This window comes from Sturnus vulgaris, chromosome 5 (assembly GCF_052056855.1).
Source record: "Sturnus vulgaris isolate bStuVul1 chromosome 5, bStuVul1.hap1, whole genome shotgun sequence".
Classification (NCBI taxonomy): Eukaryota; Metazoa; Chordata; class Aves; order Passeriformes; family Sturnidae; genus Sturnus; species Sturnus vulgaris.
This window is the reverse complement of record NC_142247.1, coordinates 42,396,072-42,417,319: the sequence shown is the minus strand read 5'-3', so window position 1 is coordinate 42,417,319 and position 21,248 is coordinate 42,396,072. Positions and strand designations below refer to the sequence as shown.

Genomic DNA, 21,248 nt, shown 5'->3' with positions numbered 1-21,248 from the left:
ACTAACATACACTTTGAATTTAAAACTCTCTGGCCATCTTAATGTCTGCTTTTCTGGCAGACACAATATGCCTTTTTCTTTCCCCCCAGCAAAATCACTGTCTTTCTTTGTCTTGCCAATTTTCCCCTTACATTTTACTTAGTTTTGTTGTTGTGGGGGAAGGGAGTGGTGTCACTGAAGGAGGGTAGGTTTAGATTAGATATTAGGAAAAAATTCCTTACTGTGAGGATGATGAGACACTGGAAGAGGCTGCCCAGAGGACAGCTAGGATGGAGCCTATGAGCCACCTGGTCTGCTGGACGGTGTCCCTGCCCATGGCAGGTGTGTTGGAACTGGATGATTTCAAGGTCTCTCCATCCCAAGCCGTTCTGTGATTACCCTTGTCTTTAGTTCGGTGTCAAGCTAAGGCACGCCAGTCAGAGAAGAGGGATGCTGCGAGCGCCAGGGCGTGCGGAGGCGATCGCACGCTTGTATTCGCCTCAGGACCAAGACACCGGCGCACGGATTGTGCCTCTGCTTAAGGATCACTGCGACACCAAAGGTCTCCGGCATCGCGCTCACTGCAAATTGCTGCTTCTGACCCCTCTCACGCGTCTCCCTCCCATCAGAGGGAAAGGAAGAGGCAAAGTTTTCGATGCTTCTCGCCCGCTACGGAAGCAGGATCATCGCCACTGCGCTCCATAAGGCAACGACACCTGGCACACACCCGCCAGCACGGACAAAGACATCCCGTATTTTCCGCGGAGAATCCTCAGTAGTTTTAGCGGAAGGAGGTGAGGGCGGTGCGGACTCCCTTTCTGCCTGCCGGTGCGCTCCCCGCCAGGTGCGCTCCTAGCCCGCCAGCGACTTCCCCAGGCTGCAGCCCCCGCCCAGCCACCCGCCCGGGGCTGAGCCCGCTGTCCAGGGGAGACCATCCCGCGCCAGCCTCCTACTCACCGATCTCCCCATCATCATTGTCATCATCATTGTCATCATCCTCCTCCTCCCCCTCCTCCAGATCCAGCAGCACATCTTGGTTCTCCAGGTTCATCCTGCCGAAGTTGCGGCGCCCCGCTCCCCTGCCGCCGGGGAGCGAGCCCGCCCCGAGCCCTGCCAGCCCCGGGGGCGGAGCGGCGATGGGGGGCGGGCGGCGGGGCGGACACCGACACCTTCCCGGCAGGAGGGGCCGCCCCCTCCGCAGCCGCTGCCAGGTCCCTTCAAAGTCTTGTTAAAATGTGTCAAAATATGCACCCAAGCATTGAAGGACTCACCCCTGCTAAATACTGCTGAAAATGTGAAGCCTACATATACAAAAAGCTCCAAAGCAACAAGTAATAGTAGAGTTATTTGCAAAAGGTAACGGAAATTGAAGGGGGAATGCTCAAGGACTGAATAAAAAGCCCATCTCTAGAGCTCTAGTAATGTATTCAACTCGTTGTTGACTATTTCATAAGGAAGAGGTTGTCCTCATCTCCATCTTCGCCTCCAGACACAACCTAGGAGAATTTTGCAACACAGAGAACGCAGAATTATCACTATGCAGGAATGCTGTGGGCAGAAGTACTTATAAAAAGGGATTGAAGTGCTCAGCAATATACTCATCTATTCACATATGTTGACTCCAGGGGCAAGTAAAGGGCTCCTAAAACTGCAGTACATCTGGAGGAGAGCTCAGATACAAACTGGACTGAGGTGCCTCGAAGTGGGAAGAAATGGAAATAAGACTGTAAAAGTGGATTGAAGAAATGGAGGAGCAATATTTGGGGAAAGGAGAAGATAAGAAGCACAAGATACAATTTGAAGGTTTTTTTCCCTGCAGAAAGCAGTAAAGACCCTATAAACAACCTATTTTCACTCTCCAGTCTATTGTTGATATAGAAATGACTCACAGCACCCACGATGTTTAAACAAGAAACTGGACGAAAACCAGATGAAAAGTTAGATAAGCTTGTTTCTTGTTAATATGGTTATCTGTTGTCAGTCAGCTGTGGTAGTGTCACATCAGGGCCTGGTATTACAGCAAGTCTAAGTGCAAGCACATTCAGCAAAAAAATGAGTTCAGAAATTTAATTGCAGAGTTTTGAAACAGCTCTGCTTGGCAAAGACCTTCTCTCATAGGCTGCTTAAAGACAGAAGTGGTCTGCAAAGGCATGAGTGAAATCATCAGAAGTTACGGCACTTGCCCTATTGAGAATGCCTCACTGGTATTATCATTATCTGCACTATCTGACACTGTGTAGATTTTTCTCACTCAGATTAGGAAAGACTCACAGAACTGAACCAGAGATGGGAGCATACCCATCTCTATGGGGGGTAATGATGCATAGCAAGATTTGTTCTTTTGTGTCCTAAGTTAGAAACCTAGTGTGCCGCCTTGTGACGCATCCAACCTACCTCTGACCATCTAAGAACGTGCCTTACTCACTTCTGTGACTGCTTGTCAGGTTTCACACTCTATGAGGTTATGGGGAGAGAGCAAATTATGTCGCTCCTAACGAGGAGTGTTCACTCCAAGATGACTCATTTGCAGACACATCATGGTTTTGGTGTGCTGCAGTAGCACATCTTTACATACCTGTATTGTGTAATATTCAGCTGCCCCCTTTTCTTGCAGGTCCTCCCCAAAATGTGGTCCTGGCTGGTGAGATCTTGTTTCATAAATGATGGGAAGAGGGCAGGGATTGTTACAGACAAGTTACAGCTTGGTTTAGGATGGTGACATGAGATTTGTGTGCTTGGATACTCTCCAGGGACATCATTGTTACCTTGGTTACATACTTCCCGTTTTCACATTTAATGAATGAAAATATAATCCAATAATAGCAAAGTTAAAAAAAGAGAGTACTTCAAAACTAGGCTTTAACAAAATGTGGGGTTTCTTTAACTTGATCCTACTAAAAGTACAGGTAGAGGATCCACCTCCTGCTCCCAGCATAAAGATTTCTTACAGCATTTACAGAACATAAAGATTTTGTAGGCTTCATTCAGCCTTCAATACCTGAATGTTCAAATTCATAGATTACAGAGCCGAGTTTTGCAGATACCTTAAAAACCAACGGGAATATTGTGTGTAAAATTCACATGAAATGCATGTATGTTGGAACATGCATAGCTGCTTGTTTTTTTGACTTTGTACCAGATGCAAATATTTCTATGTGTAGCTTTGGTAAAACACCAAAGCTTCCAAAGCTCAGTTTTGCTACTCCTGAAAAACAGATTTAAAAAGAAAAAAAAGAGTAAATTATAAAAATGCAACAGCACCACCCTGCTGCCATCTCTTTGTCAGATGGGTAATAGCAAAAGATCCACTCAAAGAATTGCAATTGGGTTAACTCTAGCCAAGTTTTTCAAAAGTCATCTGAAATGAAAAAGTTAGCCTAACTAATCCCCACCCCAGCTCAAGCGTGACTGTATTCAATTTTATTGAAGAAATAAAACTGTATTAACATTCCTGGTAGTGAGAAACAGAGATAGTACTTGGAGCCAGTGGAAAAATTGCTTCCATGGGTCAGTGTTTCATAGCAACTGTAACAATATAGGTCAGGAAGAGAGTAAAAGAGATTGTTCAGCCCAGTAGTGACAAAATTCTGGCATAGGCACCAAATTTAACTGGCATGGATCTGGGCTGGTGCCAGGAGCTCTAAGTCACAGGGCCTTTGACAAAGAATCTGGCACTGAGGATCAGAAGCTTGCTGTCAGTCACTGGTCTGGTCCAGCCCCCAGCAGTAATGTAGGTTTGAACATATCCAGACACTGGTAACAAATAGTTGCCATCATGTGCTTCACATTCTCTGGTGGGTGGAGAGTCCATGAGGCCTCCAGTTTCACTCCTGTCAATACACATTCAAAATAATTTTGCAGCATTTGAAGTTTTCTTCTTGTCCTTCTCCCACCATCTGTGAGAACAGCTGTTTGTTGTTCTCTTGATAATAACGTATTACATGTGGAAAGCTATCACCTTAATGCCACTGAAGCCTTTCTCATCCAGGTTACACAAATACAGCTCTTGTACCCTTCCAGCACATATCACTGCCTGTGCTTTCCTCTCTGTTACAAGTTAGTGTAAAAAATGTAATGTGAGAATCTATGGTAGGAAAAGGTGATACCATTTTACAAAATCTCTTAAATACATTGGCTTTACCCACTCACAGTCCTTTTCTCAATGACTGCATTTCCTTACACTCTCACATCCACACAATTACAAGAACCAACAAGTAAGTATTCAGGTGGTCTGGGCAGGGTCACTTGTGTACAACACAGAGGACCATGGAGGTCCATCCTTGGAGATACTCAAAAGTCACCTGGACAGAGTACAGGTGGTCTTCCTTTAGCAAGAGGCACAGACAAGATGAACTGCAGAGATCCCTTCCAACCTCAGCCACTCTGCAATTCTGCAATTCTGAGATTCTGTGATCCTGTGAAGGGATGCCAGGTATCAGGTCCTCATCATCTCCCCTGAGCAATGATAAACTAATTTTTGGATACAGGTGTTTTGTACCCAAGAACCAAAAATCACCATTACATGATTCTTTTGCATTGGACTTCTGCTTATTCCCACTTCCATAAATTTTAGGCAAGTCCGGTCTGAATTCCTGAAGGCCACAGTCTGTGTTATAGATGGGCTAGAAATAAAAGGAATGGTGTATGTGATTTCATGTGATATTACCTTCTTCTTTTGTTAGAGGTAGAGTCTTCTGCTAGCAGGCAACCTGTGGTCTGGTTTTACTGGAATGGTAAATGCAGGAAATAGTCCTAGATGTTTCTGTTGGGGACTATGCCCTTCCTTTTATATGAACATGGTCCATTTTTTAATTTAATAAAGTCCATTGTTATCATGCTTATGCAATTATATCCACTCATCCTTCATTTCTGCCCTCTTACTATTTCTACTACAGGTCAATACCTCTGTACACTTTGTTTCATTGCCTAACCTTTATTTTAATGTGCTGTGCTAGACAACAAATACTGTATTTCAAGTAAGAACTCACCCACAGTGAATATTACTGCTGTACCATTTTGGACGTGCTTTTCCTTCTAACATGTCCACAGCAACAATTTTTATTTTTGTCTTTCCACAGTTGTCAACTCATATTTCTCTTGCACTCTGCAATAAGTCTTAGATTAATTTCTGCAGCTGAGCTTGTTGTCAGGCAGTTTCCCGTTTTGTATTTCTGTAGTTGATTTTCTGTTCCTAAGTGGACATTTTTACCCTTGTTTTTATAATATTTCCTTATTTGATCAGTTCTTTCTCATTTTTCAAGATAATTTTGAATACGAGTGTTTTCCTTGGTGTCAGCAAACTGCTGGGGGACAAAATTCATATGGCCTAAACCACAGGTCTAGCAGAATAAAGTCCATGAGCATGTAAAAATCAAACAGTATAGGATTTGGAGGACTCACAGGTCAAGTGTGCTCCAAAAAAAAAAAAACAACACAAACACTTTGGAGGGAGTTTTGTGGGAAAGCTAGCAATTATTGAAAGATATTAAGGCCACTATGCACATGAAATTTGGGAAAAACAGTGGAGACAAGTATTACTATGTGAGGATTTCTTAAAGGATACAGGAGTTGGAGTGGTTCATCACTGTGGGATTCATTGCAGAGCAGAGAACACAGCTGTCTTTCTATTCTGCATTCTCAGTTGGAATGAAAGAAATAATTATCCCAGGGACCAAACAAAGTCTATTATTTCACATTTCATAAAACATTAGGCTTTTTAATAACTCCTGGGATATTGTGCCTTTGTGTCTGAAAGCAGGTGACTTTTACACCATTACTAAAACTTTGAAACTCAGTAGGAGAAAAGAGATCTTTGAAATGCAAAGCCTCTGCTATAATGGAAAAACAAAAGCAGAGAGAAGACAAAAACTAACTAAAGAAATAATAAATAATACATATATAAATATTACATATATTTAATAAAATGGTCATTCCCCACAAGAAATTCCCTCAAGTGCATAAAATTATTCACAAATTTGCTGCATTAAAAGTCAGTAAAAGAAAATATAGAAGAAACTTCTTCTAGTTCACCACACCATATATTTTTCCTGGTGTTGTTAGGTTGGTGCTTGCAATCTGTTCAAGTCTAGAGAAAAATGACTGTGAAGAGTTTTGAGATAATTTTGTTTCATCAAGCTCTTGTATTTATTTCAGTCTGATTCACAGATAGGGAGAGCAGTGAAGCATTAAGGGAAATTAAATTACCCAAATTCTGTACAACTCAGGTATTTTTCTTTTACCTTGGTTATGTTTCCAATTGCATGTAATCCTTACAGATATCTCAATTCTCACTCTTGCATGCAGCCTCTAGTCTGAGATGACAACTTCAGTCTCTTTTGCCCTCTATTGAAGTGAATTGGTAATAACAAGGAAATGTGGGCTACAATGTATAAAAAAGGATAAAAGAGGATATAAATAATGGATCTCAGACCAGTGGCATGTGTAATTACTTGATACAGAAATTTCATAAGGACTAAGTCATCTGCTAACTCCTACCTATGGGTTCTTTTGCCTTCTTTCCCTAGCTGTCCTTAGTATGGGAAGTAAATGTGGTAATCATCTGGCAAACTTTTCCTCTGATATTTCTAACCTGTTTAATGCCAAGCTTTTAATCCTTAGGAAAGGTATATATATGGCCAATGTGTATCTTAGAATAATAGACTCAGAGTTCAAGTACTACTATTTTTCTAACACAAATATCTGAACTCAGATAGTTCAGAATATTTAAACTTCAGGGAGATAATGAGGTTATTTCAAAAGGTGAATTGTGAAAAATAACATTGTCATTTTCTTGGCAGTGTGCTGTTCTAGTTTTATAATATTTTGATTCTACTTGCAAAAAAAAAAAAAAAGGAAGTCCCAAGTCTGTCTGGATATCTCTAAGTCATAGGAAATGACTCTAGCAAATTGTACTCATTCTTCAAGAGAGAGTATATTCTCAGTCATCCTGCCTTACCCTGCAAGTGCACACACACTGCAGCATTGCCATAGATGGGTGGTGGGGAAGGCAAAGTCACCCTTGTGTGTTGGTTAGTCCAGGTGAGCTACATGACTAACTTGGCCAGGCCTTTCAAAGCCAGGCCTGGGACCTCTGCGTGTTGCTGGGGATACTCTGAGCTGCTCTGAACTAGCTGTGGTATCTGGGCATCACATTTGACTGCTGAGGAAGTTATAGCCCACACCTGTAGAGCAGCCAACAGGTTTTGTCTTAGTGTTCTGAAAAAATGCAAAGAGCTGCATTTAACACTGACCTAAACCCCACTGAAATGGTTAAACTAATTTGAATAATGCTCTGCATCATTACCATGTCCAAGTGCAGGTACACTCAAGTTGGAAAAGTAAAGGATAAAAAATTTGCCACACTTGCTGCTAAGTGTTTTTAACAGTGGCACTTTCCCAGTTACTTGGGAAAAAATGTCTGAGGTAAGCCAGTATAGAAATTACACAACTATAGCTGAATGTTCAGACTACAAAAAAATATAAAATGAAGTCTTTAACAGTTTTTCTAATGTCAAATAAGAGCTGTATGTCCTGGAAAGATAAAATTGTTTGTGAATTTTGGAACATAAGGAGATAAAACTTACTGGAAAAGTTGAAGAGTGACCATAATATTGTGGTAATACTACAGTTTTTTTTGCAGCTGCCACAAATCACACATTGCAAAAAGACAATGTTTCCAGAAATTTGCTCATAGAAGCCATGATATTTTATTTTTAATAAAATACTTATTTAACCTTTCTATTTCCATGTTGGATTACTCAATCTTCCCTGAGTAACTGAGAAAGCTCCACTCTGTAGAACCCACTTAGCAATGCATGTAGCAAACTTACCATTCTGTTATCAGTGGAATAGATATTTTTTCAGGAAAAACCTGATTTTGTCTGGTGAAAAATATGCATCTTGGAGTTTATCAATGATAAGGTCAGAAGGGGTTGTTACTCGTGCAGGTTACATCCTCTGCCCTCATTGTCATCATCTCCTCTAACTGTGGTGGCTGATGCATCCAACATTTCAGCCAATGTTCATTTTAACTGCAATTCCAGTGGGATAAGCAAGTGCTTCTTCTGCCTGTTTTCAGTAAAGCTCTGTATTTGTGGTAAGCAAAGTGCTTTCGGTGACTGCTGTTGCACATCTCCCCCAGAACTTGCAAGCACAGATTTTCCATTAAAAGCTGACGAGAGAGGAAGAAAGGAATTCTGAAATAAATCCCACAATTAGGTAGGTGACTCAATGTCAAAATTCTTCCCAGCACTTTTAAAGATAATTTGGTTCTATCCTGTGGCCATGAAACATTCTTAAAATAACTTGTCAATAACTATATCCTGCAGGGATAGAACAGGACCTTCTGGCATTAATGTAAACCTGGCAATCAAACTTCATAAGGCTTTACTTATAGCTGAAAGCAGGAGTGTAATTGCACACTTGACACTTAAATGGCTTTCTTTTATTTCCCAATCAGACTTCTTCTATCAGGATGGGTAGCTCTTCTGCTAGGAATGGTCTTAATTTTAACCTAATCTTCAGTAACATTGCTGTTTCTGGGTTGTTCCACTGTTAAATGTTATGTCTGTACTGGCTTGTGGTCATGTAAGTGGTATAAATCAGTAGACTCCACAACTGATGATGTGAGAGCATTCTGTGGCAGGCTTTAATGCTTGCACATATATCTCCTGTGTCAACTCCCCTTCCTCTCTGCTGCAAAAGGAAATGATCTTGTCACCAGTCCTTCCTCCTCCTCCACTCTGTTATGTCATGTTACACATCACTGTATTTCATATTTACTCCAAGAAGGAATTACACTGACAGGCAAACAAGGAGAGTTTTGGTCCTCCTGAAGAATGTGGAAGAGGGGTTTTGCTGTATGTTGCTTTGAAGCCCCAGGAGGATTTCCCACATGGTCTGCAAAGTATCTTTATTGCACTTGAAAGAGAAATGGATCTTTCTTCACATGTCTTCCATGGCTTGCAAATGGGAAGAAAAAAACCCCACTCATTTGCTATGAAACATTCAATATGTATCTATATATACATACACACATAATATACATACACATATATAGATAATATATATATAGATATACACAGAGTGTGAGAATTTCCTTACCTCAAGGCATGAGTCAGTTTTAAGCAGCTTCTTTTTTTCTCTCTGGTGTTATTTTACTTTTCTTGTTTTCTATTGAAAGTCAGATTATATGAGCTTTAAGAAGTTAGTTGGGTAAGTCTGATCTCATTCACCAGATAGAAGCAGAAAAGGAAACAGTGTGAGGAATGGGACCACAGACCAAGTTACCTATCCTTTGCCAGGTGTTTGACACCTATGGTGATTTTAAAATGAGGAGTTTTCTGTTTGTCCCTGTGGCTTTATCCTCCTCAGTGCAGGGTACTGCATTGCCAGGAATGTGGATGCTTTCTGCTGACTAGGATCCTGTTTTGTTAATGCTTCCTCCTTCAGCCGCTTGCCAGAAAATCACCAGAAAATCACCTTGGAAACCAAGGCACCAGTTTCCATGGTCACTTTGAGGAGCATATGTTTCCTTCCATTGCATGGGGTATTAAGAGGAGGAAGCCCACAAGCTTTTTTTGCCAGAATAAATTTGGTGAGATTGGACTCATGGAGCTGCATCCCGACGTTATTTCCTCCATCAAATCTCCAGTGAAACCACCAGAACTGCAGAGGATAAACAAATGCAAAATGTGGCTTTACATGAATGTTGTCACAACTGAGATGTGAAATGACATCTTACAAACAACTTGCCTCTGACTTATTACCCAGAGAAACTCAAGAGTGAGATAAACAGGAATAAAACAGAACCTTGTTCTCCCCCAAATGCAGGCACACAAAATTACATGAACAAGGGAAAAATGTCTTTAAAAGTACTCACCTGATGGTTGAGGTGAAAACTAGCAGTAGCTGGTCAATCTAAAAGTGTGACTGTGACACTACCCCATACTCAGAAAGGGCCCATGGCTAGTTGTGGAAAAAAGTACAAGAAATAGCATGAGGATTTCTCTTCCCTCCCATGCTACTTGGATTCAAGCACTGTAGGATCAAAGGTGAAAAAACAGAGCAGGAACTTTTTGACTTCCTCTAAGGAAAAGCTGGAATGTTCCTCAGGCTGCTCTATTAAGGCTTCACACCATTTTGACCACCAGAAACTACAGCAGAAGCATCTTCACATCAGGCATTTTATTCAGGTCAGAGAAAACACAGCAAATTTTAGTGCTCATCTGTGGCTTCAATTTTCCAGATAAAAGTTGTCACAATTCCCCTTCCATCTAAAAGTTAGTTTCCTTCTATAAAAAGGAAAAGGTGCTATACCCATCAAGCTCCTTAGAGAAACATGCCTAACCACAAGATCCAGAATGATGGTTATTATGAAGTGACCCAATACATACTGTGATCCTGCAAGGTACCAGAAAATCTATTTAACATTTGGCAACCGTTTTCCAGATCTGCAGTTTGAAGCCATGGTGATTGCTTTGTGAACAGCAACTCTGGTTGTTGCTGTTGAAAATTAAAATTTCAAAGCAAGGAATCTTCCATTTACAGATGTGACCATTCTCAAACTTGTGTCTGAGACACCAAGTCACTACAGCTCCTGTTTCTTGATTCTTACTTTTCTAACCTTCCATTCTGAAGGAATTATATAAACAGGAAAATACCCTAAGAACATTTTCTATCTGATGTTTCAGTATGGGGATGTGACACGTCACTGCCAATGCACAGAAGGGTGTGAACAGCTTTGATCTTACTTATCCTTGAAGATATGAGCTGACTAAATGCCAACCAGCCAGGAACTACATAAAATGGTAGCATTCCTGATTAGTAGCTTTCTCTCTGAGCCAATATGCCCTTGCAACCCAAAATGGCCCTGCATATTTTTTTCCACATGATACTGAATTATGCAGAAACTAAATTATATGATTGCTGTGGCCCTTTCAAAATGAATTTAAAACGAATGTGTTCAGTAAATTCAGGCTGTTTGGGGCACACTGGCAAGCCTGGCTAGCCCATTTAATCACATTAACTCGCAGAAACACATTTGTGGGTGCTGCTGTTCAATGATGAGTTGGTTTCCTGCTATGTAATATCCCCTCAGAACACCCGGGATGCTTTTACTGTGTTTGTATTGCCATCAGCAATTTTGATTCCCCTGAAAGCAGCTGATGGATTTCAGTAACCTCAGCTCAAGTGAAGAGTTCACATCTGCATTGATCATTTTTGTGGGTGTCCTGCAGAGCCATGGATAGAATTACAGCCTTTAACTGCTAACAGGTGAGAAGAAAATCAACTCTGCTTAAATTAGCTTGAAAGTTCACGTCTGAAATTTCTGCACCTTCAAGACCTATTTATTTGCAATTTTACCACCACATTTTTGTATTCCATCAATTATGATCAGTTTCTAAACAGATACAGTAAATACTGCAGCACAGATTTAATCTCTTTATGGGCAGGGTGCAATGTGAATTGGAGCCTTCACTACACCTCAGAACCCCCAGAGAGGATGTGTTCACTTAGGGTTTTCTATTGCTGTCGGCCGTCCACTCAATTGCCCTGTACATGAGCTATTTTAAAAGGTCTAGAATTAGGCCTGGCTCACTAACCTTTATTTACTTTTTGCTAGGAGATTGCTTTCCTTCTAAATTATGCATGTCTAAACTGCAAACATCAGTTTCTCTTAAACTCTCTCCCTTAACTGGATATGACTAAATTAATTATGTTAATTCTGTTAAAATTGTTTTCAATAATTCATTATTTTCTGCTGCAGATATTTAAGCAGAAACAACTTGGCTTGGCCATAGGAATGTCGCATGTCAAACTGCTCTATTTGTCACTCTTTCTAAAATGACATTAAAATAATTAAACAACATGAAATGGCTGTGATTTTAATTGAGAAAAATTAGGAAATGCCAAATGTTGGCTGTCTGCACTTTCTTAATGGATTTACACGGTGTATGTATGTACTTTAGTTTCCACTCCATAAAACAGCATCATGTTGCTTTTTTCCCACCAGTCTTATGAAAAAAATAACAACAGCAACAACATCAGCAACAACAATAATGTAATCACACATCATTATTATATGGACAAAAAGGTCTACATAATACCTAGTGTTCTCAGGAATGGAGACTTAGCTAGCTAAAAGTAAAATAATATTAGAGCTGTGCCTTGGGAAGCCCTAAGGATAAGTGCTTGTGACAGATTCACTTCAGAGAAGTGTCAGAACAGAGCCCCAGGAACGTAAGCTGAACACAGCCCTGCACATGGACCACAGTAGATGCAGGATGGCTAAAGCAAAACACTGAGCAATTTCTTCTCTGAACAGGTTCCAAGCAAGGGTCCTATGGTGAAAATAGCACTTTTTAATGTAACTGCAGTTAGTGTCAAAATGTAGAAGTTTTTTCAACAGCAGCCTTTGTCAATGTCTAATACAGACAAATCTATACTATTTTGCAAAATTTACGTCATTTACAATAGAGAATTAAAATTCTATATAAAAATTTCCCTAATAATTTCTGCCAGTGATGCATCTCTGCCACTGAATATATTGTATCTGGTCTTGCTCCATGCTGGATTTGGTTGCCTCTGCAGAGTGATTTTTCTCCTTCCAAATGTGACTGGCAGCTCTTAAGAGCAACATATACATGCTGCAGCTACCTGGGGATGCAACACTATTAACTTCTCAGGTTTTCTAGTGCATGTTTATGTTTTGATTGTTGGCAAGACCTTTGTAGGACAAGGTCACACATGAGAGAAGGAGGACAAGAAGGACATGGCATTTTAGCTCAGCACATGGACCAGCAGTACACCACCTTGGCAGTGACCTACCCTTTGCATTTGCAGCAAGGAGCTCTTTCTGGCATCACCACTCCCCCTGCCCTCCAATTTCCAGTCCATCTCATCCTCTGGACTTGGTTTATGACACAGGAGGTTGTACAAATCATAAAGAAAAAACCCCATTACTCTAGTCTGGAGAGCTGCAAAAAGAGCTCCAATATTTCAGAATGGAGATGGAAATTCTAAACCTTCCCATCCCATTTCTCAGGACTGTGTAAATCCATCCATATCTCTGTTAGCAGGGGAAGAGGAGGGGGATTGTCCTTTGTGGAGCTCACCTCTGTGTTGTTAGGAGGGAAATCTGGTCCGTTTTTATCCCTTCCATGCATGATTCTTTATGTAGGACCTGAGAAATCTGCCTTCACTTGTTCCTGATGTTTTTGCCCTTAGAGACACAACTCTCCTCGTCCCACAGACAGTCCTAAACATACTTTTCCCCAGATATTTCTGGGGACATTTCTGCTGTGTGGCCTTCCAGGGATAAGGTGCAGTGATGCTCTGTGACGTGCAAGAGACATCCAAGCATGCAGATGAGATTCAAAGGACATCAGAGAGCACTGCTGTTTACAATTGCAGCAATTACAGCCAGGCATGCCTGGCTGTGAGCTGAGACTGATGAGCTGATGGGTTGGCTCATGGAGGAAGAAGCCCAGTTTAAGACAAGAGTCTCCATGGTCATGAGGGGAACAACCGAGCTGCTGAACTATCCCCCAGCTCTGTGTCTGCAATTCACAGACCGGCTGCAATCCCTGCCTTGCAGTCACATGATACAGTGTTTGGAACTGGTTTTATAGTTCTTTTCATAGAAGAACAACATTTCTGACTCCATAGTCTGATCTTTCACCTTTGATATGCCCAACTAATGCAACAAGTTTTTTTCTGAGCTTCTCAAACCCTTGTAAACATCAAATCTCAAAGTCAGAATTTCATTCTCAAAGATGGTTTCAGTGAGGGTGAGGGTACATTATGCTAAGGCTTATTCAGAATAAAATATAGGAAATAGTAAAGCTCCTTCATGTAATTAGACAGCTGAAAAAAAAGCCATTACCACGGCCATAACAATATACAACGTTGTGAAGATCTCAGATAAAAAATGGGGTTTTTGGCGTGCATAAAAATCCAGAGGTGTGGACACTGTTTCATGGAGGTAAATGTGAAAAGAAGCTGCAAAACTGTCACAGGCTGACACAGAAGCATCAGAAAAGCAAGGAAATAGCCACAGCAAGTATTAGGCATGCAGCCTCATGAAAAGTCAATAGCCAGAGACATGTTTCCATGACAATTCCCCTGCAAGGATTTTAAAATTGAAAATAAAGCATTGACCCTTTTTTTGGTAACTTTGGTTTTAGTCTTTGTACATTAAAGGGACAAAAGTCAGACAAAAAGCTAACTATAACATTGTTTTTTTCTTTCTGAAGGAAACATCGAATAGAAGTTCACATTCAAAAAGGAAAGCATCTGTCCCCAGAATCTTGCCATATTTTCCTGTGAAATTCAGTGTACTATGCCAGGAATAACAGTAACAAGAGCAACAGAAAAAATATCATTATTGCCTGTTCTTGTTTCATACCTCAACTAAAGCGGCTCCACCTCTCCTTCCTGCTTTCATGCGGAGCTAGGAGAGTGGGGCAGTGGTAACATGTCTCCTCCTGGGCATGAGCTTTGCCTGGCCAGTAGGAGCAGGGTATCTCACCCAGGAACTCCTCTGTCAGCCTGCAAGAAGCTCCATCTGACCCTTACTGGGAAGATTAAGGCTGTTTCCAGGCTTGAAGTAGAACTTGAAGCTTTGAATACCAGGAATACACTCTTTCTGGTCCTATAAGGACCTGTGAGGGGTCATGGAAGCAGAATGGAAGACCAGCCACTAGGTCTGGCTTTGAGCATTAGATTCTCCTTCTTTGGTGGGTTTCTTGCCTGGACAGTAGCTTGGGCTTCCTTGAGGAAAGCTTCGTCCTTCATAATCTGCAAAGCTTCCTCATAGTGTTGTCAGAAGAGAAAAATCTACCTTTCCTGTGAGACCAAAGGGCCAGCACATGGAGCATCCCTTTGATTAAAATGGTCTAAGTTTAAAGAGGCTTTGGAGGTTTGTGCAGACAAAATGAGGCACCAAGGGAAACTGTGTACTGTACTGAAAGTAGGTAGAAAGATCAAGCCTGGAAGCACAGACTAGCAGCTCCCCTGAAGTTTGTTTGTGCATTTGCCAGCCTGAGCCTTGTGGGACTAGTTAGTTCTTTAGTGAATCTCCTAGAGCTCTTTGAATCTTTCTGTAGTTGCACACAGCCCTGAAAACCCAGGTTAAGTTTAGTATTTAAAATGTGTTCATCATTTCTAAAGTGGAGAACATGGGAAGAGGCTGCTGACACCCAGGGGCATAGACAGAAAATAAAGCAAAATGATAATTTTCTAGCATGTTTTCATTAAGAATGAATTACCAGATGGTTCTGGCTGCTTTAGTTATGGCCAGTGGTACAATGCTCTCACAAATTCAAAAGAGAGCTGCTACCTCTTGTGAATAGAGCAGCTTAGTAAAGGAAATAGTCTCAGAGTACATACCAGCAGTACAAAAGGAAAAAAGACTGCCTATTAGGAGCTAATAAAACTTGAAAATTGTTTTAAAGAAAGTAAAGCATTCCTTGAAATCTTCCTATTTACATTTTGGTATAGGTATGGCCATACAAATATTATGGGCTTTGAATATCTGAACATCAAGAAGTTGCCTCTTCCTCATCCAGGAGAGGTGCTGTCAAACTGCTGGGGTCTGTCCGACTTTTGGGAAGGACACAGGATAGCAGGGCTATGGGCAGAGGTAAATCGTGTGTTCTGGCTTCCCTTGGGTGCTTGGGACCCTTCAGCTGTGCCTGCCAGCATGTAGGAACTTCAGGCAGTTTTCTCCATTTTCAGCTGCCACACTGGCCACCATCAGATGGTCTCAGAATTCAGTGAAAGAGCCAGGTGTCTACGTGGTACTATGGATATCTGAGTGCAGAACTAAAGATAAGCCTTTTCCCCCGTCATATCTGGGCTGGCTTTTCATGAAAACAGGTAATCTGTCACTAGTGTTCATTAAGAGCTATGTGATTGTACTGAGATGGTCAGTGTGCAGGTGGCATTTGTAAGCTGCTTCATGCTATAATGTCACTGACCATTGTCAGAAGGAAGCTGCTACTAGAAAGCCTCAGCAGATGTTATTGCATTATCCAGCAGAAGAGATGCCATTAGGCATTTTGGCTGGAGGGAAACGCCATTATGCTTCAGAACTCCTTTCCAGTCCCACATAGGTTAATAATTCATGAAAATTTTTTAGTTGATCTTGATCTAAGAATCACAAGGCACAGCTAGGCTAAGAAATTCTCAGGACCATGGGACAAATCATTGATAGACCAAGGATAAACAATGGAAAGAATTGAGGCTCACAGTCAGGCAAAAGTGAGTATGCTTAGTTTACAGACTGCTTGTCATAATTGCTTGTTTCTGCCTGTAGAAATGGATCTTTATGGAAAAGATTATCTGAATAGTCCAGGACTGGGTAGTTAGTTTCTCTAGCAGAAAAAAAAAAGAAAACAAAAAGAAAACAAACAAGAAAACCCCAAACCAAACCAAACCAAACCAAACCAAAAGACCTCCCCCACCAAAAAAAAAACCCCCAAAACAACAACTTCTAATAGTTTTGGATAAAATATTGTCTTTATATTTAAAATTTCCCACAAATAACAACAAATAAATTATCAGAGACTGCAAAGGCAACTGTAATACTAGCATTTTCTATAGAGGCATTCATAGGGAAAGCTCTTCAACAATTCATACTGAGCTAGCTCCAATGACTCCAATTGCATTAGGTGACTTACATCTACCGAATACATATGTGTGCGTCTGTAATTTAGAAATATACTTAAATTACTATTGAAAATGACTGCAAAAAAATCTTAAACCTAATATACTGGTTTGGTAGTAAGAGAAATGATACCAAATTGTTATGATCTTATATGAAAGAGTACAGAGTTATTTCATCTGGGCACTAAGTTTCTCGAGTTTTGAAAGTGACTTGTTTTGAAGGAGTCACCACTAGCACGGAGTGATTTCCAGTGCTGTATTTCGCAGCGTGTGGCAGTCATGTTACTGCAATTAAACACACATTTACTCATGCATACCCAGCGAAGGCACTAACAGCCACTTAACTAAAGCCACTTTTAGCCACAATTTATATGCAGCCCTAGGGTAGCTCATTAGCTCTCTCACACTGCTGTTTATATACCCACGAGCTTTGTCAGAGAGATGGGGATGGTTTCAGCCGCCTCTGGAGCAGAAGGAGCAGCGCTGGAGAGGAGCCCCGAGGAGTCCGGGCAGCCTCCTGGTGGCAGCAGGTTGCCACGGACCGAGCACGCCCACCCTGCTCTGCAAACAGATAAAAAAGAAAAGAGAAGGGGAGGGGGGAAAAAAACCAAACCCAAAACCCCACGAAAAACAACAACAACAAAAAAAACCCCGAACCAACCACAAAAAGACCCCACCCCCCAAAAAACGAACAAACTAACAAAATACAAAAAAGGAAAATAGAGAAGAAAGAAAAGAGATGAGGAAAGGAAAGAGAGAAAAGGGGGGGGAAGAGAAAAGCAAAATAAGAAAGAAAAATAGCAGAAAAAAAAAAAAGAATAAAAAGAGAAAAGAGGGAAGATAGGGGAAAAGAGAAAAGAAAGGAAAATAAAAGAGAAATGGGAAAACAAAGCAAAGAGAAGAAAAGGAAAAAGAAAGGAAAGGCAAAAAATACAAAGAAAATTTTAAAAAATAAAATAAAAAGGAGAAGATGAAAAGATTAAAAATATATATATATATATAGGCTTGTTAGTATGACAGGTTGGGGTTTGGAAATGCACTTTACCTGACAATATTAGGTTACATATCTCTAGGAAAAGTAAAAATGCATTTAATTATTCCTTTAAATTCCTTTAAATATTCCTCTGGAGACCTTTAAGCAATTCAAAAGTATTAGACATTTGTTGACATTTTGCAAATTGCAAATTTTACCACACACAATGTAAAAATGAAAACATTTTGTATGGTTTATGTACTCTGTATATGAATATACTAATTTATTTTCCCTGTACATAAATTCCTTTAGTAAATAGGATTTAACTCATAACTTACACTGTATAAGAATCATTTGGTATTTCTAATGCAAAGGATAAATACATAAGAAAATACACAAGGGCTGCTCAGATTTTACCTCCCAGTTACTTGTTTTAGTCCCTAGTAGATGATTTCTCAAAAGAAAGAAAAGCCTTCACTTGCAGAAATTACCTTGTAGCATTAAAGTTTAGGTTTCCCAACCCAGCACAGAGGGTGCAACATGGCAAAGCAGTTCTGTGCACCATAGAAGAATCTAAGAAACAAACTTGTGGAAAATTCATCCTCAAAATAGATGATGTGGGTCCTTTCTTAACTTCTGCATACTGGAAGCAAAATTGCAACAAGGAGTGTACTAGTGCAGTGTGCTAATGGAGCTTTCATCCATTTCTCCTGCAGATCCTCATACCTAGAATTAAAAAAGAGGCTGAATTCAACCAAGAGAAAATAAAGGGTGAAATTCTGAACATTTCTGTCAACTGCAACAATTTCTTTTCTTTTTTAAATTTACCTTCTTCCCTTTCCAAACCTTACCCACTGAAACCACCCCACTAAAGAGAAAAGTCCCATATTGTCCTGTTGAAGCAAGATCTGTCTGGAACCCTCATAGGCAGAACCCCAAATCTGAGAAGTTCCAGTTGCTCTCAGTGCTCGGAAAGCTCCTTCCTTGACCCCATCTCCTGTTGCTCACCAAGGACACCCCAGGCACAGAAGAAATGGATCTTAATGCAGGTTGATCTTACAGAGAAGGAAGAACCTCCAGCAAATTAAAGTAATGGCAGAGGAACTCTTGTGGAACCTCCCTTTAGCAGCAGATAAGGAAGCAGGACTACACAGTAACTTTTAAGGGGTTTGCTCACTGTTTTCCCTTCAAATGAAAAACCTGGTTCTGACCATAATTCCGTGTGCTGGATAACATCTGTATTGACTGCCACTTAGAGGTTGTGTTCACTACATTTTCTGTTTAACATTTTCAGTTTATCTTCCTTTGTATCCAAATGGAGGTTATTTCTGCCAAACATTTGAGTAGAAGCAGCTCCTTTAATTAACAGAAGAAATGGTCCTATAGGTCTCTATAGGACCCTATTTGGCTGTGGAAATAATCTGCTCATGTTCAGCATGCTGAAGTAAAGGAACTTGATTCAGTGTGTTTGTATTTTACAGTTTTTTTTCTCTACTCCCAGGCACTCAAAACGTGTTATCTCTGTTTTCAGTGTGACAGACTGGTACTTAATCTACCTCACAAGACTGCAAATCCTCTTGTAAATAAAAGAAAATCAGACTGGATGCAACCACTATGCAGAAATGACTCAGATATTTGATTTTGCCTACAAGGGAAATGATGTCTCATGGGCTATAAAAAACAGAGGAAAGTTAGTGGTGCTCACTCTCTCTCTCCAGAGTCCTAGCAAGACTTCCCTCTAACACAACACAACTCGGGGAACATATTAAGTCATTCTGCTTCAAGTGTAGAAGTAAGAGACCTTTGTGTAATTTAAGTAAGAGACCTTTCTGTAATTTACTGAATGGGAAAATATTTACTCTTACACATATTACACCTTCATGCTAGGAGGAGAAGATCCATTATTTTGATCATTTCAGCATAAAGTTTTGAGGATATGATTAAGTTTGACACGGAAGTATTTCTTTTTCACTTTGTCACTGCCTTTTATTCTGTCTAAGCAAATAATTGTCAGTTTACAAATACTGAAGAAACAATCTAAGCCCAGGACACTGACTATTGAAGAGGCAGGCTTTCCTTACAGGTTACCCATAGTCTTGGAAACCTTTTGTGGGAAAAGCTCTTGTTACCATTTGTATTGGTTTGAAATACAGGTATTTGCTAAGAAACCCCCCCTACCTTCAATTTATTATAATTTTGAAATTAAGGGGCTCTCGGGCAAAGATACGGGAGGTAGGAATAACAGTTCTTTACTGATATATATATATATATGTATAACAAGGCAAACAAAGCACAGTAACAATAACTACGAAATTAACAACAGAGCAGAAAACCCAGTAACAGTTCTGCCGGTTGTGGCCACCTTTCCCCCGTGGTGCAGTCACCGTCCTAGCTGGCAGGCAGCGCTGGCCGGCTCCCGGTGAGCAGGAGGAGATGCCGCGATCCCCCGGGGCTGCAGGGGCGCTGAGGTGATGGCAGCTGTGTCCCAGATGGGAAGGGCGGAGGGGCGAGACGCTGCTTACGGGTCCCGGGGCAGTGTCGGTCCCGGTGTGCCAAACAGGAGGCTCGGACTCAGCAGGAGATGCGCGAGAAGGTCCGAGCAGGCCGGTGAGGGGTCCCAGAGCCAAGGAAAGCAGCTCCCCCGTGTCGGGATGGCAGAGCGGAGTTTTCTAGCGACCATCTTTTTCCGAGCCAGACGAGAGAGAGAGCAGGCAGCTGCCCCCCTGATCTCGCAGTGTTCCTCCTCTTTTCCCCTGCCTCCATCACCAGCCACCCGTGCCAGGGTGTAGCCCGCAAACCTCTCAACATTACAATGGGGAAAATTCCACCGAGAGACCCAACCCCCAACACCATCGATACACAGAAAAATGGTGGTTTTTTTTCATGATGAAAGAAACAGACTCTGGATTTCCAGGAAAGGAATGGTACTGCTGCTTTCGGTTCTTACACTCTAAGCCTTTTAGTTCGGGGTCACACCTGCTTGACTATTAAAAGTTGAGTTCAAAGCAAATTGAATTAGCCTTACCATACCCATTCTTCTCCACCTGGATGTTGCAGTCCAAGATTTTGGTGGCAGCTGTGTGAGAAACCTGCCCACAGCCCTGAATGATTGTTTGCCAGCTGTCTTGTCTGCTGGCATTTGTGTGCAGCCTTGTGCAAAAGCTGTTCCTGGATATGCATTTACTGAGTTCCATTGTTGCAAAGGAATGTAACAGGAATGCAGGGTATAGCTATATTTTTCTTCAGTCGTCTTTGTCAGGCAGAAGATTGGACTCTGTTTGCTGTCAGACTATTACAAACTAATCTAAGTGTATTGATATGAGAACATGTATTAGACACTACATCATGCCAAAGGAAAGCTTCCTACAATGCTAGAATTCTGTGTGCTTTTGGCTTTTGCCATCACCAGAAGTGAAATACATCACCCTCGATAAAGTCTGTTCTGGGTTTTGTGAGCAGTTACTGTGCTTCCTTGACTGCTGACAGGGAGAAATAGTTCAGCTAAAATTTGAATACATTATTGGAATTAAAAATTTACAATGCAAGTAAAAGAGACTTCGAGATCCAAGATCTGCAGCAAGGCTTAACCTGGAGAGTTTGCAGAGTTTAATGCTGGAGAGTTGTTCAG

The 21,248-nt window shown here is 41.1% G+C and overlaps 1 protein-coding gene and 1 long non-coding RNA gene across 12 annotated transcripts in view; both read right to left on the bottom strand.

Annotated features, from left to right (window-relative positions):
* Nucleotides 1–1,111, bottom strand: part of ANO6 (anoctamin 6) — a 70,904-nt gene extending 69,793 nt beyond the window's left edge. For 4 of the 5 annotated variants that reach the window (XR_015803942.1, XM_014871123.2, XM_088165571.1 and 1 more), the window contains exon 1: nucleotides 937–1,111. Coding sequence is in view for 4 of the 5 variants with exons in the window: in XM_014871123.2 (XP_014726609.1) it covers nucleotides 937–1,030 (94 nt within the window). In the remaining variant the exon portion in view is untranslated. The remainder of the gene's footprint in view (nucleotides 1–936) is intronic. The other variant, XM_088165569.1, reaches the window with a different exon arrangement.
* Nucleotides 1,112–2,208: 1,097 nt separating this feature from the next.
* LOC148223678 (uncharacterized) overlaps nucleotides 2,209–21,248 on the bottom strand; it is a 43,288-nt gene continuing 24,248 nt past the window's right edge. Inside the window, exons 2-6 of one of the 7 annotated variants that reach the window (XR_015803937.1) lie at nucleotides 17,073–18,346; nucleotides 9,082–9,645; nucleotides 7,809–8,939; nucleotides 6,219–6,358; nucleotides 2,209–3,809 (exon numbers count right to left, since the gene is read on the bottom strand). This is a non-coding gene — a long non-coding RNA (uncharacterized LOC148223678). The other 6 variants (XR_015803938.1, XR_015803939.1, XR_015803940.1 and 3 more) reach the window with 6 other exon arrangements.